General features: G+C 42.3%; 1 protein-coding gene across 5 annotated transcripts in view; it reads right to left on the bottom strand.

Moving 5' to 3' along the window:
* LOC119480426 (guanine nucleotide exchange factor VAV3) overlaps positions 1-19,002 on the bottom strand; it is a 113,823-nt gene that overhangs the window by 13,149 nt on the left and 81,672 nt on the right. For all 5 annotated transcript variants that reach the window (XM_037756616.1, XM_037756619.1, XM_037756617.1 and 2 more), the window contains 10 exons: positions 18,765-18,866; positions 17,098-17,189; positions 15,008-15,030; positions 13,774-13,792; positions 10,700-10,830; positions 7,826-7,891; positions 7,107-7,141; positions 5,918-6,034; positions 3,692-3,779; positions 2,951-3,080 (listed from right to left, as the gene is read on the bottom strand). In XM_037756616.1, the coding sequence (XP_037612544.1) occupies positions 2,951-3,080; positions 3,692-3,779; positions 5,918-6,034; positions 7,107-7,141; positions 7,826-7,891; positions 10,700-10,830; positions 13,774-13,792; positions 15,008-15,030; positions 17,098-17,189; positions 18,765-18,866 (803 nt within the window). The remainder of the gene's footprint in view (positions 1-2,950; positions 3,081-3,691; positions 3,780-5,917; positions 6,035-7,106; positions 7,142-7,825; positions 7,892-10,699; positions 10,831-13,773; positions 13,793-15,007; positions 15,031-17,097; positions 17,190-18,764; positions 18,867-19,002) is intronic.

Genomic DNA, 19,002 nt, shown 5'->3' with positions numbered 1-19,002 from the left:
CAGCTGCATGCATAAATAATCATCGGTGCGGTTTTGCTCCTCGGAAAAAAAAAGTTGGTGACAACAGCTGCTTTGTCTTGAGGTGTTGCCAGAACAAACAGCTCATTATTACACAGGTAAGAAATATCAAACAGCTCAAATCTTCACCCCGACGACTGCCAGACAGCACACCACAACATTCACAAGGACAAAACTTCTTGAGGCGCGGTTGCTAACAAATTTAGGGCTGTCTGAAGTTTAAAATGATGCTTGCAGCAGTTGACGGCTGAAATATAACAATCTGCTGGTGAGCTTCACTTTCAATATCACAACACTTGTCAGGGAAAGGTTAATTGATTAATGATTGATGGTTTAAACTAGGGATGCTAATTTTGAAAATGTTTTATTAACCGATAACCGACACTCGTTAACCGATTACTAACCGTTAACTGACAAGATTTGTCAGCGGTGCGCCAGCTGCAGTTTATGAGCAAAACAGACAACTGAGTCCCCAGTTCACCATCAGGAGAGCTACTGTAACAGCCACGGTGCTGCGTTCACTGTCTCCAGTTCTCCGTCCGGGAGCGTTAGCAGCCAATTTTTATGTTGGCCCATGTCCCATCCGCTAACATGGAGGGGGCGGGCTTTATGACCTATACTGCAACCAACCAACAGGGGACGATCCAGATGTTTTGGCTTCACTTTTGGGGCGCTGTCATGTTGTCCATCTTTATATACAGTCTATGGATTAAATCACTCTATACTAACTATTAATGGATGATATTATCTTTTGACTTTCCTGTAACACCCACTAGGTAAATAAGACCACATCTCAGATTATAAATGGTCTTGACGTTAACTCATTGAAGGCTCTACCGGATTATCTCTCTCTTCTGAAACTCAAATCGATTTGATCTTCAGTAAACGTCCAGAGAGTATCAAAACTAATAACATGCTCAGTGGATTCTCCAACCACCATTTGACAGTTCGGTCAAAAACAATTAACGTCAGACCGGACTGTTTTTAACAACAAATAGCTACCTGGCTCTTTTAAGGCTGTGAAGATGCTGCCAAGTAAATTAAAGCAGTGTTTGTGAGAGGATGATAGATAAAGAAAACAGAACAGGCGACTGGAGTAGTGGTTTGGAGGAATCAGCAGAGCCGGTGACAGCAGCATGTTGCAGGTTGAAACAAAAACTATCAACAATGAAAAGGAGCATGACTGATCAGCGGAGTGACGTTGTCAGATCACACAGACTGCTCTACTGACTTAAATATCTCACAAGTCTGCGACGTTTCTCTCAGCTTCATAGATGTAGAGGATTTGCTGCTTTTCTCAGTTTTATATGATGTTGACACCCAGGTATTTAAAGATGTCCACCCTCTCCACCGCTGTGCCATTGATGGTGACTGGGGGGGAGTTCAAACCCCCCCTCCTGTAATCCACGATGACCTCCTTGGTCTTTGAGACGTTCAGGGGAGAAGTGGTTGTTCTGACACCACTGTTCCAGGGCGGTCACTTCCTCCCTGTAGGCCGTCTCGTCGCCATGGGAGATCAACCTGCTGTGTCGTCCGCGAACTTCACGATGGTGTTTGAAGCCCCTTGTTGCCACACAGTCGTGGGTGTAGAGGGAGTACAGGAGGGGGCTGAGAACACAGCCCTGTGGCGCTCCCGTGCTGAGAGTCAGTGAAGAGGATGTGAGGTTGTCCAGTCTCACTACCTGGGGGGCGTTCCGTCAGAAAGTCCAGGATCTAGTCACACAGTGGTGCGTTCAGGCCCAGATCCTTTAGCTTAGTGACAAGCTTGGAGGGCACTATGGTGTGTAGTAGTCCACGAACAGCATCCTCACATAGGTGTCCCTTCCTTCCAGGTGGGAGAGGGCGGTGTGTAGGACGTGGGCGATGGCGTCCTCCATGCCTCTGTTTGGGCGGTATGCAAATTGCAGGGGTCGAGGGTGGGGGGGAAGCATGGGGCAGATGAGGGATTTAACCAGCTTCTCAAAACACTTGCTGGCTATGGGGGTGAGGGCTATGGGGCACCGGTTGATTAAGCTGGTCACTTTCTGTTGTTTGGGGATGGGGATGATGGTGGTGGATTTGAAGCAGGTGGGGACAGTCCAGAGAGAGAGCGACAAGTTGAAAATTGTATTGGGAACAGGTGTGGGGAGCCACACACCTAGAGCTGATCTCCTCATCAGGGGAGAATTAAGGAGTGAGCAGAGTCTATTTTAGTGTGGCATGCTGTGAGTGAGGGCTCCCTAGATCTCCAGGTTTAACTTTGGTTATTTGTTGAACCTGTAAGTCGGCTAGCGGCCTGGCTAAGCTAGTTTTTTTTTATTTGCCAGTTAAGGCGTTAGGGTTCCTGAAGGAGTTAGATTTTCTGTTGTTTTGGTGGGACTTTGAGTTAGAGTAAACAAAACCCCTTTTTGACCACTAATCTGACTCTGATTGCTCCATTTCCACTATTTTCCCTGTCCGCCTCCCAGTCCTGTTACACAGCGTTTAGCCATGGCCGAATAAAGATACCAAAAACTTAAAGATACCCTCTGAATGTAAACATTACGTAATTTGTTTATTAGAGTACTTCACTGTGCATGAGATACAAACAGAAGGGGGACCCGCTCAATAAAAACATCGCTCCATGGGGGTGAAAAACTCCACAGAGTGCCTTTAATGGCCGCAAGTCAACAACTGCCAAGTTTGTAATTTAGCTCCTTTCCAAGGAGATGATCTTTAGCATGAAAATCATTATGTAACATAAAATATCAGAGTCTGAAGTGCTACGTATCATCAGCTCAAAATATACATATACTGATTCCTCTGTTAAACTTTAAATATCGGCACTGAAGTTGTCTTTAATCCTTTGTCAGTAGTTTTGACATTGTTGCATTATCAGTCGCTACCATTACTGCATTAAAGTGTTTCAGTGGTGGACAGTTTCTATTCAGAGTGACTCTTCAGATCTACTCACTGTTGCTCCCCGACCGGTTGTGGCGGTGCATAGCAGCGTTCTCCGGTTCCCGGTACGGAAACTTCAGTGTTGTGTCCAGACTCCTAAAACCTTCTCTCAACGAGTGGTGTTTGTAGTACTCAATCAGCTCCTGGAACGCACACACAGACACAACAAATATACATAAAAAAATAAGTAAGTAAACTAATAGATATGCAGTCATTTGCATTTGTGTTTACTACATGTCACATTTATTGTGAAAATCAGTTTGTAAAACAAGATGATTCACCCATGTTTGTGTTTTTTCTGCTCTTACGACGACAGAAACATATGTAGCATTTACATATCTGTCAAATCATGAAGCGTCTGCTTGAAAACTGAATCTTATTATTGCCACTATTGCTTTTAACCTGCTGTAGATGTCAAATAGCCAACTAATACTCGACAGAATTTTTGATCAGGGTTTCTGCCTCTATGAAATGCAGTGAAATTACAAAAAACATTACACTCCAAAACCTGATATTAGCAAATCTGAGAAAATACAATGATGGCACAAAGAAAAGAGCCTTTCCAATATGCACTGGACTTATCTATAATGCTGAAGCCCTCCGGCCAGTATAAACACGTCTCTAATCACGGCTATTTTTGTGCACACTGCTAAAATAAAATTCACTTTCTGACACTTCATTAAGCGTGCACAATGATTTATTTATGAATTGCAGTGGTGGAATTTAAAAAATAAAAGAAGCTGAAAGGACTCACTAATATGCTCCTGAACTTCTTGTTCTCTGCGATGTGGAAACAGCCCTCTCTGGTCAGGATCTTTATGTGCTTCACGTCGTTGTTGTACCTGTGGGCCATTGAATAAGTTATGAGTCTAATTTCCGTCTCTGATCACCGCCATCGATCGGTGGCCCGCCCCTGGCCCCTGTGGGGTGCGCGGCCGTTGCTGTAATGCATAGTTTCCCAAAGGTCTGTGACACATGAATGATGGGTGGTCAGGAAAAAATGTGTGTGTAACCGCTCCCCCCCCACGCCCACCCACCCACGTACATGTGTTGGCATTAACAGGGTGGCTGATGGGGCTTTGAGGCTGGAGGAGTAAAAGCTGTGGTCGGGGTGTGCGGAAATCTAGGATGTCTGTCATGAGAATTTCATAGTGATGCTTTATAAGTAATTATTCAACTGATAAAGGGCCAACTGCATCAATCTGCTTGTTCCCTGTTTCCAAAGTTTGTAAATTGTCACCTTGAACTTGTGGAAAACGTACTTAAACCTACTTGCATAAACTACTTTTAGAAAGGACCTGAGGATAATTAGACCCAATTCCAAATTGCGATCGACCCAAACGTACCAGACTGTTAATTACTGTTTAGAAGCCTTGAGATCGGCATTTTGGCCGTCGCCATCTTGGTTATTTGCAACCAGAAGTGACACGAGAGGGTGGAGCTAAGTACAACCGAACGCAAAATGAGACAATTTTAAGCGACCCAAAATGTTATAATTAACTTTCATGAACTGAAAACCCAGTGTGAAAGGGTTAAAGCTCTAAGACGAAAACACGGACAACTCCCAGACCGGACAACGCTGTGGTAGCGACTTGTCAATCACAAGATAGACACGCCCTAAAGCATCCCCTGTTTTATGGTCTATTTGACTCTAAATGGGACCATAATTCACTAAATGAACATCATGTTGTATTGAAGAAGACTTGAAACTATCGACTGAGACCATAAACTGATGTTTACAATGTTTACTGAGGTAATAAATCAAGTGAGAAGTAGGCTTATTTTCTCATAGACTTCTATACAATCAGACTTCTTTTTGCAACCAGAGGAGTCGCCCCCTGCTGGCTATTAGAAAGAATGCAGGTTTAAGGCACTTCCACATTGGCTTCACTTTTCAGAGCCGTAGTTGCCCACTGATTTCAAATCTTTGTTAGAGATTTAAGGTGCCAGATATACTCTCTACTATGGGTGGCCAGAACTATCCAAGAAGCTGCCTTTAGAGTTAAGAGCTTAATTCATACAGAACGGAGGTCTCTCTTGGCTATTCTAACACACAATCATCACAAATGCTCCACCGGCTCTACTCTGAGAAACAGAAAACGAAGGAGTCGACGTTTTAATAACCTTGAACAGTCTCACAGCTGTTCCTTGCTCTGTTCAGACCGCCGCGTCTGAGCACACGAGCAATTAAGACTTCAGCGTAGAAGAAGGCACCGAAAGCGCTCCATTCTCCAGAAAAGAAAAAGATGCTAAAAAAAAGTTACACGAATTTAAAGGAATGTTTCCGTCGCTCACTGGCAAAGTGTTCTTTTCCCTGCCTGCGTTTTCACTGAAGCTATTTATTTACTTATGCATAGAGTTACAAACAACACTAGCACCCCAAGCTTCTGAAATGTGCTTTGTTAATTTCTCATTACCGAGATTAACATGGCTGTGTGACTCTAATTATAAACTAATATGATTGTTTTTGTGGATTTTGAGGTCAAACCATAATGAATACTGCTACGTGCCTTAACTCCCTTAGATCCTGCTCCATGATTAGCATCTGGTTTGGTCAGTTTCACATACATCACTGTGGTTAACCGCAGACTCAAAGCACATCCCCCTGCAGAGGAACTATAAATGGGTCCATCAAATTGTGTTGTATAGCCGGGAGTTACGTCTGGTCAATACTGTGGTTTGGCTAAAGGCAGCCAGAGCAGCCGAGAGTGAAGAGAAACAATAAAATCTGATGATTGCTGATAGCTGGACCCGAGACAAGCCCATAGTTATTACTCAATAAAATGTGTATGTTTGTTGTCACTACTTACATTTGTGTCATTAAACACATATTACCTTTAAAGAGCACTCCTAATATGAGTACACATTGTGTATCATTTTCATTCCTGATAATATCATCATTAAATCCAAGGTTGTAATCAGAGGTGGCAACACTGACACTGTCTGTATATGAATGACTTGATAGGAATGTCAGACGTACTTTATACTGATGGCGTACTCTGTGTATTCTCTGCTGCGATGGCGGACCAGGTAGGTGCTGTTGACCCGGTTGATGAGTTCTGCCTCTGCCTGGAGCCGCTCCATGGGCCCCGCGAACCTACAGCACAACGGCCAAAAAGAAAAGACGTCACTGACTGTTTGCGTACTGTTAATTTACTGTGTATTGTCCTTTACTGTACAATCTGTGTGGCAGCTGTTTAATTTGCTCACACTTCCGGGTCAGAGTTGCATAGTGTAACTGCTTTGATTTGTGTGTGGAATTCAAATAAATTAATATTTTGTCATTATCTGAGCCAAATGACCTATTACTAAGACTGTCAATCGAATCTAAAAATATATCTAAAATATTTCATCGCGGTGATTGTCCATGATTAATCATAATTCATTTATCAGACATTCTTTATCTGTTCAAAATGTACCTTAAAGGGAGATTTGTCAAATATTTAATACTCTTATCAACATCGGAGTGGGCAAATATGCTGCTTTATGCAAATGTATGTATATATTTATTATTGGAAATCAATTAACAACACAAAACAATGACAGAGATTGTCCAGAAACCCTCACAGGTACTGCATTTAGCATAAAAAATATGCTCAAATCATAACATGGCAATCTGCAGCCCTACAGGCAACAACAGCTGTCAGTGTGTCAGTGTGCTGACTTGACTATGACTTGCCCCAAAACTGCATGTGATTATTAGAAAGTGGGCATGTCTGTAAAGGGGAGACTCGTGGGTACCCATAGAACCCATTTACATTCACATATCTTGAGGTCAGAGGTCAAGGGACCCCTTTGATAATGGCCATGCCAGTTTTTCCTCGCCAAAATTTAGCGTAAGCTTGGAGTGTTATTTAGCCTCTTTTGCGACAATGACATGGTTGGTATCAATGGATAACTTAGGTTTTGTAGTTTCATATGATGCCAGTGTCTTTTTCACTAGAGCGATTACGTTAAAGCGAAATTAGTGGCGTTAAAACAAATTTGTGTTAACGCGTTATTATCCCATTAACTTTGACAGCCCTACTTATTACTTATCAGCCTGTACTGTAGCTGTTTTGTGTGATCTGATCTTCCCTACATCAGGACGATGCTTTTCAGCATGAGTAAAGACTTTAACCCTCTTTGTGTAACCCGTTCAGACTGAGGCGGCTGTTTTGTGAACATACCAAGCTTGAGAGGAGTAATCGACGGGCTTCGGGACCTGGAGCAAAGAGCAAAAGTGGACATGTGTTGTTGTTATTTTCATGAAGCTTGAACTCATACAACCTAAAAACAACGTACAGTACACCACAACAGTAAAGTACTTGGTGCCAGTTCCACAGTAAGCTGATGTTTTTCCTTCCATAAAACACAATACAACCCCCAATAAAACAGCTTAATGCTCTTCTTATCTTTACAGAAGTGTAGATAAAAACAGTGATAAGAGTTTATCTGCAGGACGGCTCGTATTCCTGAAGCAGCTGGACATAGTGTGAATTTCAGTTTATCGGACGGAACATGACAATCCAGCGGTGGGGAGATTTATAGAAGGGAGGACGAAAACAAGCAATTTAAGTCAGTGAAGCCAATACACACCATGATTCCTCCCGAACAGCTTTCCAGTTCAGTTTGCACAATATAAAGTATTGCTCGTTGCTTATAAGACATTGTTTTCTTCTTTGCCTCTTATTGATGAAGTGAATTAGACAGTAAACCACTTTTGTGCTCAGAACATGAAAACCCCGTGGGCTGTTTTTCTTCTCGTGCCAGGTAAAATAGCTTACCTCCCCTCACAAATCCCCAACCACCCTCACATCACTGGCCTGCTAGTAAGCACATGTAGCCAAACAAGAGCTGCTACAACAGGCCCTAATGTAGCCGTGGAATAGAAGGAAATGCTGCTTACGCATGGACAAGGCTTCACAGCGTCGCTTGGAAAGAAGCCAACCTCTTTCGTCGTCATGATTTTGCCCTGAAACCACAGAGAGATAATTGCGTTATGTGCATATGGCTGACTCCGTCTCCATTATTCAGAAACAATTAGCTTGCAACACAGAGCAGTGTAAATTTACAGCCCCAGTTAACTATTGTTGAAATAATGGCTGGCAGGAAGAGGGAAAGAGGAAGAGTTCCTTATTCCTCCCGTGGCGATGTCTCTTTAAGCTCAGTGCCTTGATTTATCAACACAGTCCGTATAAATAGGGAGGCCGTAGTGTAGTTATCGTCTCCTGACTGGCTCAGGCGCTGTGGGATGATGATGCTGCTTTTGTTCTGTGCACTGACAAAATATTTATATGGGACAATAATCCAGTCATGGATTCCACAGCTGAAAATGAAAACTGAGGCTAAAAAATTATGAATATGCATATTGCTGTTACACTTCTTAATTGAGCCGGAGTAAACACACAGGAACCTGCAGCATGCACGCCGTGTTTGTCTCTCTACACTCAGAGTACATCTGTTGTTGCTAATTTACCGCCGTCATATCTTCGCTTTACATGGTCTACATCCATAATTACTTTTCCTACACCATACATGAATTCTGCCATTTCATATGTCCAAATTTGAATGCAAAGCAAACGTTTCCCTTTGCTGGATGTGTAATTAAGCATTACGTAAAACGCTTGTTTTTTTTTGTTTTGTTTTTATCTCCGGTCTTGCACAAGTCCAGTTTTGCAAATCCCAACGCCACACCTGCAAAGCTCGACAGTTACTGGCAACTCAGTTATCTCTAAATCAATTCTAGTGTTAAGGTTTAATGATTGACCCTGTTAACTGGATGTATTAGGAGATCTGGATACAGCATCACCAGACTGCCAATTTGTCCCAATTATTACTCTGTTATGAATTTTTAATAGATTTTTTAAGTTAATTATTTAATTTTTGTACAGCTCTTTTGCAAGCACTTTAAATGTAGCCAATTGGACTTTAAAGAGGACCTATTATGCTCATTTTCAGGTGCATACTTGTATTTTGGGTTTCTATTAGAACTTGTTTACATGCTTTAATGTTCAAAAAACACTTTATTTTTCTCATGCCGGCTGTGTTGCAGCACCCCTTTTCATCCTCTGTCTGAAACACTCTGTTTGAGCTCTGCCCCTCCCCCCCTTAAAAGTCTGCTCTGATTGGTCAGCTGGCCCACACTGTTGTGATTGGTCAACCAAATCAAACTCACTTCAGACTCCTATGCAGCTCCGCTCTAACTAGCTTTGTTTGAGGGCGTGCCAAACTAGTCGCTAGGCAGGTATTATGCAAATGTGTTACTTAGTGACATCATCACGTTACAGAAAAAAAAGGTAGGACTTCAAGCGAGGCGTAACTCTCTTTGGCGTGGGCTTTGTAACTTTGCAGACCTTTTACATGCATTAAAAACGATATAACTCACTAAAGGAAAGGGAAAAAGCACAAAAGCATGATAGATCCTCTTTAAATACATAAATTATGCTTTTTGCAAATATGAAGAGAACTTTAAATGTAATATTTTGTTTATGTTTACTGTATAGTTTGCAGAACTATAACCACGGCAGCAGCTGCAGCACCAATAGGCTATATATACGCTGCCTGTTCACTGTCAGACTGTTTTCATTTGAAAATGTGATTTTGATGTTTTCAGGGATTCTAAGGGGTTAATTAGGGGGTCCGAGACCGCCCACACTTTGCACTCCAGGATGTTACATCACAGAGAATCATGAAAGAGGGATAGATTGGTGTGTTTTCAGACAGACATAATCTGAGAGGCACAAGTAGCACACTACCAGCTAAGCCTGTTTTGATGGTTTTGCGGCCGTGGTCCGTCACATCCCTGCTGCCACCTCAGGACATTTTATCAGTCCTTGTGGAAAGCCTCGCTTTCTGCTGCATCCTCGCTAACAGTGTGATCATGATTATAGCTGGTACCGCTGACAGAGTAAACAGATGGCTGCTGTTGAATGAAATGAAATTACAGTGATCGATTCCATTTCTTTCACGCATCCCCAGAACAGAAATGATTACGGTGTGCCGGCTATGAGGTGATGGATATTGAATGTTTGCTGACTGTGGGGCTGTAGCGGCCTCCAGTTAAGCTTCTACACAGGGTTAATTGAATTCTTTATCTGTTTCATCTGTTTTGTATTAAGTGTTATGAGACTGGTCGGTTTCCTCATTACATGTCTGATTATAATACAATAGCACAGTTTATGTCGATACAATGTCGTTTTCAGGCCTCAGGGAAGATCTCATTATAATTATTATGATGACTTTGATTCAGCCTTTGAAAGCATCACATTTCCAAGAAACGGCTCATCTTTCCTCCTTCCAGTGAGGTTAAAATCACATGTTGTCATATGACAGTAATGGCTTGTATAAAACAAACAAACATTTTCTAGCGTGTGTGAGTTTTACTTCCTTATAAGAAGTGCTCTGTTGATCTGAGGGTGTAAACACATTTCTAAGATGTGTTTTTCACATGCAGCTTGTTTGCAAGAACAGACCGAACTACCTGTGCTATCTTTAGCCAGAAATACTGGAATGCTGTTTTGACTACAGGTTTAAAATGTCCAACTTACAGTCTGATGTCTACATGAACATATCTTTAACTGATGGGGAAGTTGATACACAGGACATTAGCACAAAATCCATTTGATAAAAAGTGGACCAGATCTGACTCATAATAAAACGTCAGTATGAGGTCAGTGCGAGGGTTAGATGGTCTGACAGTGTAGGAAATGAGAGATTTAAATACAGTAGGTCCATTTTTTTACTGTTGTAAAATATAGTGATTAAGGGTGTGACCTCTGACCTGCCACCATGGGCTGTGAAGGTCGGCGCAGATTAATTCGATGATGTCACCCGTCTGGATGCTGAGCGCCGGGCCAGAAGTGGGGCACGGCGTGCCAAAGTAGTTCCTGATTACCAGCATCTTGGGCAGACCTGCAAGAGGGACATGGTCAGTTCCTGCAGACTGTTCTGGGCTTCAAACAAATCTGTCTCGTCAATATTCACTGTACCAAAAAACAAAAACAAAAAACGTTTTCCTTTTATGAATTTACAATTTTGATCCTTATTTTCTACACAGGGTTAATTGGATGATGTTATTGGATGATGAATGCATGATGAATGCATGGCTGCATATGAGACCGTCTACGTGTGTGTATAAGCATGCATGTACTATACTGAATGACCTCAGGTCTAAAAGGGCATGTTTGCCATTCTAAAAGTGCGTCTTCTTTGCTCCACTAAACTATTCATGGCCCCATTATAGGTGGTAATGAGAGGGGAGTAGACATGTGTACACACACATACTCACTCAAACACACCCCTTGTCACCAGTGTACTGCCCTTGCAAATCATTTGGACCCATTATCATATTACAGATATGCACTCTGGTGCGTGGCTGCTTATCAGGCTCGTAGATAAAAGATAAGCAGGAGTGACGCCGTTTACTGCTGCACCGTGTATTCTGGCCTCCCGGGGGGAATTTACGAGGAAAATTCAATCAAAGTCAACATTTTTTTTCCATTATTGAGATTTAATAAGAACTACTCCTAATCACATTTACAATAAAGAAATAAAGGAAAATCATTCTCTTGATTTTTACTATGCTTGGTAATGGTATTGTCACCATTTTCCAGCTTTTTCTTGTCTACATTCAAGTATGCATAACTTACCAAACACTAATTGAAGCATACTACTTCACAGGTAATATATTACATAGTAGTAAGGGTTTACACTGGCACTTTAAAGAAGTGCATTTTAATCAGGCTGAATTTGTTTGTTGAAATGACCTCAGTCAGCACTATTTGATTGTGCACAACGGCCAACTCTGATCCCATCATTCACCCAGAAATCATTGAAATTGAATTATAACAACGTCTGTTATGAAGCACCCACCCATGCCAAACAAATCCCGAGCTCATATCTCATGTGGGTGAATGAAAAGTACATATCGTTCTCTGCATTGTGTGACGATAGTGTTGTGTGCAGGAATACAATGCTAGAAGAAGAAAATTCAAGTGAGAGCATGACGAAACAAAAAGGGTAAAAGCTTAAGGCGAATAATAGAGACGTCAACAACATTGTATTGAAAGCTCATGCGTCTATATCTGGCTTTACTCCTCTTTCAGGGTCTGTTCAAGCGCTGTAGCGCCGAGGCTGGCAGCCTGACATGTGCTAGCCTGCCTGAATAGGACTTCTAAAGACACAGGGCCGTGGAGAATTGAGTCTTGGGGGCATGAATTGCATTCCTATTCGCACAAGGACAAGCCAAGTGTTAGCGCACCTTTGAAAACAGACAAAGAGAGCAGCGTCGAAATATTATGAAAACGCCGAGGGCCGGGGCAATCAAATGCCTATTGATTTTAATGCGTCTTCAGTCAGAAATGATTTTCTGCAGCATAATGGATGGAGGGGTGGAAAAATGAGTGTTGAAGCCAGGTTTATGAGAGATTAAAGGCCCTCGGTGTGGTGTAAGCACACACACATATACACACACACACAAAGGATGCTGCATGTTATTCATATTCTACTGGAGAAAGATTGAGAGACAGAAAGCCGCAGAAGGAGAGAGAGGCAGAAATACAATAGCTATACAGTATTTACTGCATTTACTTCATACACCTAGTAACATTCGTTATGTTTCATTCCACTTATACTGTTTACATGAGCCTGTCATAGTCATAGATTGAGTCTCAGCTGCAATGATAATATCAGTTCATAGCTATCAGGTTATCTCTGGTACAAGGAAAAAAATTGTTTAATTATGACACCATGCCAGTGGCAATTCATGCAAACCTGTTGCCAAGCCAGACAAACAACCCGATAGAGGGAAGTGTGTAGCATTTTTCCATTTGATCTTGCTTGATATTGTATGTGCAGTGGGTTGAAACCAAAAGAAAAAAAAGGACTACAGATAAAACTGCACCTGCGGTACCACAATAACAACAGAAAGACTTGATGTTAATCCTACTGCAACATGTAAAAGGTCCAGAGCTGAAACAAATCAATTGCCAACTACTGAATTAATCACCAACTGTTTTGATAATGGATTAATCGTTTTAGTAATTTTTTTTTTAAGAAAAACAGGTCAAAATTCTCTGATTCCAGCTTCTTAAATGTGAATATTTTCTGGTTTCTTTCCTCCTCTATGACAGTAAACTGAATATCTTTGAGTTGTTGACAAAACAAGACATTTAAGTACGTCATCTTTGGCTTTGGGAAACATTTTTCACTATTTTCTGGCATTTTATAGACCAAACCACGAATCAATTTCTAGAAAATATACTCAACATATTGATCAACGATGAAAACAATCGTTATTTTCAGCCCTAGTTCAGACAAAATAAGCAATGCAAAAAGGCCACCTGTGGCTCTTTGTACATGTGAGAGGCTTTTTCACTATTTTCTAAAATGTATATTTTAAAAAATGAATTGATTGAAAGATATCCATCAGATTAATCAATAATGAAAATAAGTGTTAGTTGCAGCCCTAAAAAGGTGTAATAGCTTAAAGTATGTTTAAGCCCATCATAATTATAACATGAAGCCAATTAGATAGTTGGGTTAAGTGAAAATCATCGAGAGAAAAAAAAAGACTTTCCTCGTCATTTTTTTGCAGGGAAAAAAATCAGCGTTTTCAAAGCTGACATTGCTGATACTTGCAGCATGCTGACATACAGCCTTAGTGCATATCAATAGTGGATTACTGGATTACGATACAAAATCTGCTTGTTTGTTTTAGAAGCAGCTGTCTCTCTCTTTATGCACATAAACATTGAGCAAGTTTGCAAAAAGAGAAACTACAGTGGAGGAAGAGAAGTCTGTGTGCGAGGTGGGAGGATGTCTGTCTGGTGTGCTGGTGTGCTTTGAATTTCTCACCTGCATCTCGATCTTTGCCCTGAAAAAAACACACAGCGAGAGAGAGGGAGTTACACACTGAAACAGGCACAGGCAGAGTATTCATGAACACACAAATGTTTTTCTTCACAAGTTCATCCATCGGTTTCTCCATCACGAACACGCACAAAATCACTGCCTCGGTGAAACTGAATACCTTAAACATCTCAAGTCATCGTGCAACTTTTACTCCCTTAGTCAATTATTAGCTATACAGCCTGTGAGGTAAATATGTTCAGACTAATGCTTCCAGTACACCACCCCCACTGCTGCACACATACAATTAATATTCCAACCCAGCCTGCTGCCTCCCCCTGTACAGGCCACATGCAGCGGGCCTGGCACACTACATAACATATTAAAACCCATATCACATGCACTGATGCCACAGGCAGACTTCTGTGTGTCCTGCCGCAGCAGGAATATTTCAAAGTTGCAGAGAGCGGTTACACTCATGTGATTTTTATGAGCAAATAGACATATTTTTTGCAGATATATTTTTGATTGATTTGTGTTTCTGACAGATTTTGTTTTTAAAATTTTGGCGAAGGTGGCAAAACTGCATGAAGCCCATGGGACATTGTACAACAACAACAACAACAACAACAACAATACAACACAATGTGTTCATGCATAATTTTGTGTGCGTTGCATCAGAGCAGTTGGTCCAAAAGTTTCTGCTGTTTCAAAAAAGTTTGGATCTTGCATTTTGAATTTGTGTTTTCTGCTCAAAGAATACTTCTCATTACGATACAGAACCTGACGGCAGAAATAAAATCAGAGCGATATAGGAACGCTTGATAATTTCACCCAAATTTTGTGTTATGCTGACGACATGGGATCGTTTTTGCCTAAAAATCTTACCTGCATAATGCAGTTTTAGCTACAGTTATTTGCATAATTGTCTAATTTCCTACTTGTGGATACTTTTTGAGCATTGTAGCTGTGAAGCACACAGCAGTTTCAGAAACAGCAGAGGCAACTCAGGTTTAAAAATCTGCACAAAAAAAAAAACATTTCTGGCGTCAGGAAAGGCTTCAGCAAGTGAAGTCAATTGGAGTCTCCTTGGCAAATAGCTGCAGGAGGGAGCAGTCTTCAAAGTGCAGCAAAGCTTTTGGAGAGGAGGCGAACGGCAGACAGTACACACATCAACACGGACACACACACACACACACGCACGGCACGGCACACAGCAGCAGCAGCGGCAGCAGCTCACCTGAGTTCCGACGGAGCCGGGATCTGAAAGAAGTTTGAGAACAGGCATAGTGAATGACGGGTTAGCAGGTGCACGCAAACACTTGCACACACTCATCGGCACAAGGCAACACTCCCTCATTAGTGGAGAAGGCGGACGCTTCGTGTCTGACCGCGGTTCGCTTTGTTTTGCTGCGCTGCCACTACCTGACAGCCGGGATAGAGGAGGTAACGAGGCGGGGGGTGGAGAGGGAGGAGGAGGGTTGAGGGTTGAAGGGGGGGGCAGACCTGAGGTTTTTGCTCCACCAGTTTCTTTCATTGGCTCCCTGAGGGACGGGTTACACCCCCTAGACACACACCAACACACACCTTTACACACACACACACACTCGTGCTCCTCTACCTGTACAAACAGAGCAATTACATAAACACACACATGCCTTCATACACACTCACACACACAGACACTATAGCAGGCAGAAAGCCACACATATATGCACTGTACCTAAAGTACACACACACACACACACACACACACACACACACACACACACACACACACACACACACACTTCTGTCAGCAGGGCCTGTTGTTCCTCACGTGAACTTTGACCTGTTGCGCAAACACCTGGCGAGGCAGCTGATAACAGAGACACATTCAGGTAAACAATGGCTTATCTCTGACACACACACACACACACACACACACACACTGTGATGCTGTGATTGTGCAGCGCTGCTTGTGCAGACGTTGTGCGGTGGCTTTCGGAGCATTAGAGCGGAAAAAAGTTTCATGTTGTGGCAGCAAGAAAATGGTGCAACCAACAAATTAAAATGCCTCCCATCACTATGAGGAGTTTTTTTGTACTTCTACTTTTAGGAGACTTCTTAAAAAACTTTTTCTTTAGTATCTTACTACACATTTCCCTGCACCAGCAGAGGGGTGGGGACACGGTGTGGAGTAATGAGAGGGGGAATTCAAACCGACATCCCAGTCTTCACCGTGCTCTCCCGCCGCCGGTGTCGCCCAAATCTACTCAGGTACACTCTGTGCCCAGGTGGGCCTGGCAGCAGTGGCGTTATTGCCTCTGCGACCTGCTGGCACCGTGACAGAAGCCGGGTCCAACAGGAGCTGGCAGCTTGCCACGGGGAATACAGACAAACACACGGCATTTGTTGACACGCAGCGTTACGGGGTTGTAACAGCAAAAACCTGCGTGGTTTTAAAAAAAACATTGTGTGCAGAGTTTCGGCACCGTGAGAACACAAGCATGCACTTTCAAGACCTAAAAGAAGTTCCACAAACAAAAAGTGCGAATTTTCACCTCTTCACACTCTCTCTCTCTCTCTCTCTCTCTCTCTTTCTCTCTCTCTCTCACACACACACACACACACACACACACAGGACATGCTAAGCTGGTTTCTGAAGGCCTTCTTTTCATTCCGCATGTCTGAAGTTTTCCCACCATTACTTTCAGAGCTGTCAGTGCTCCTGCACAGGGAGCTGAGTGACAGATACACAACAGGGGCATAATAAAAAAGTCAGGAGTTTCATAAAACTCCTCAGTAAAACTACTATTAAGCTTTTGGGGATCGGTGCAATGATACACAGTGACATTGCCTTTAAGGTGCTCTGAAGTGTCAAAACCACCCAGGGAACCGGGGATGGGGGTGGGGGGGGGCTGGGGGGGGGGTTGGGGGGCTTTTGAACGAATATCTGCAATTCTGATCGAACACTTGGATGACCTTGGCTGGTAGAAATAAGGGCACTTATGAAAGTTCTTATTTATTTAGAGCAAATGACTCCCACTATTCTACTTCCCTTCCAGAATGTCACTGTGCAGCTTTTTTAGGTCACCGCGCAAACAAACTTACCCATAATTAGTCACACGAGACACTCAAACATCAGGTTTTATGTGTGTCACCTGTCACTGCTACAGTGTAAACGTGCAGTTGTTTTCACACAATTAAATTTAATGCGTCCCTTGGAATCATTTTGTTCAGTGACAAATTGCTGACTGCAGAATTATAGATGTGACTGAGATGAGGTTGTGCAATAAAGACTTTGGTTTTTATTTGCGTGAGTGTGTAAAGCAGTAGTTAGTGTGTTACCTGTTTTTCCGCAGCTGCCAAAGCGGCTCAGGCATTCTTTATGGGCGCCTAAACCACACTTGGAGCACAGGTAGCCCTGGTTAAAGATGCCCCTGCAGATAAAAACGAACAGAGAAAGGCATCACATGGATTGTTTGATAGTATACAAACAGTTGTAACAGTATATCAATGCAAAGAATAGCAACGTTACTGTAATGCTTACTGTGTTTCTAGCCAACACTTTCTACCAAAGCCACAACAGGTGTGGAAGGTAGACGGTATACAGAAGTTAATTTTCACTTTAAAATATTCAAGACCAAAAGAAACTGCATCAGTTCACATCTAATAAATATTGAAAAGAAGATATTCTTGGTGTAAATGATGTGTGTGCGCACACACGCTGAGCTTGAAGCAGCAACAGTGTGTACTTCTGTTTTCATTCGCCATCTCAGAGGCCCTAATTAAAATGACATGAAAGTCTGCTTTGCTCTGCTCTCCAGCTAATTGTCTGTTTAAACTCTTTGAGAAAACTAGCATGGAGTTCACGTGCAGGTACACTATTAGATTATTTCTGCGCGGTTCAGAACCGCGGGGTGTGCGTTGCATTGGGGGAAGAAGTCGGAGCAGTGAATTCAAACCATTAGGACGCCGCGCTTATGAAAACCTTCACAATTCTTATGAAATCACATGAAAGGAAGTCTTTTTTTCTTTTTTTTTTTAGGTTATTTGCATTTCAAATTAAACCTTAAAAGAAAACTTCTACAGGACACATTCCTCTTTTTTGAATTAACGACACAATACATCAGCAAGGCCTGTGTTCTTATATATTATCATAAAACATTAGAAGTCTTCTGAGAACCGGTAAATCTCAGATTTGTGCTGTAGATTTTATAAAATAATGCCATACGCATCTTAAAATCACAGAATAACACTTGACTCCTTAGACTCATGAGTCATCCAGTCATGTGCTATTTGGTGCCTGTTAGATAAGAGGTTACATTTCTATTGTGTCTCTTCAAGTTGATTCTTCTACAAGCACTGCAAACAAAGAGCTCCAGCACAATAGTCCTAATGAAACAGTCCAAAGGCCCGATCGTTATGTAAAGAAGAAAAGAAAAAACTCAAGAAATAATCAAGAAAACAATGACACACTTCAGATGCTTCTCCCGACCCTCCCTGCGTTATTCTTGTTTTCCTCACATCTTATCCTGAGAAAACGTTGCTGCGCCCGGCTCTGTGTATTCACAGTGCAATAATCTTGTCCCCTTTCCCCGTCCATCGCCTTGAAGAAGTGCTGAAGTGTGACAGACATTTTTCTTTTTTTTCTATACCGTCCTCCTCGGTAGGTGAAACCACTCAGTCGTTCCCGCTGTGAGAGAGGCCGTGAGGCTGCGGTCCTCTGGGTGCCGATACCATTCAGCAAAATTCAAAAGAAACTTTGTGTAACTGAGGCACATGTGCAGAGGAAGAGACGGAGTAAAAGGAAAAGTGACGAATAGATTGTTAGGGTACACTGGAGAGGAACAGGAGGAGCGGAGGTCTTTCAAAGGAGTCCTGACAGTTGTTTGAAGGAAAAAGGGTCTGCGTCTCGTCCTCAGTCTTTATGCCTGACGATGGCCTTGAAGAGGGTTTTGTGCTGCTTCCACTGTGTGCATATGCGTGTGCGTGAATAATAACCAGCCTCTTACCTCAGCAGCATGTGGCAGGAGTTGCAGGAGGTGATCCTTTCAAAGGTGTGCATGTTGAACTCGTGGAAGTTGTTAGTGGCGTTCTCAGGGCGAATGTTGGATCTAAACAAGACACAGCAAACATTAGATATCGATGGGTTACGATGTCCAGAAAAGATCTATATGTTTTGCATTCATGGTCATTTATATTTCTCATAAATATGTAAGTATCCATTAAGAGTAAACATGACAGCTTGAA

The sequence above is a fragment of the Sebastes umbrosus genome, chromosome 21 (assembly GCF_015220745.1).
Source record: "Sebastes umbrosus isolate fSebUmb1 chromosome 21, fSebUmb1.pri, whole genome shotgun sequence".
NCBI classification, from domain to species: Eukaryota; Metazoa; Chordata; class Actinopteri; order Perciformes; family Sebastidae; genus Sebastes; species Sebastes umbrosus.
Note: the sequence above shows the minus strand (reverse complement) of the source record. Positions and strands in the feature narration are given on the sequence as shown.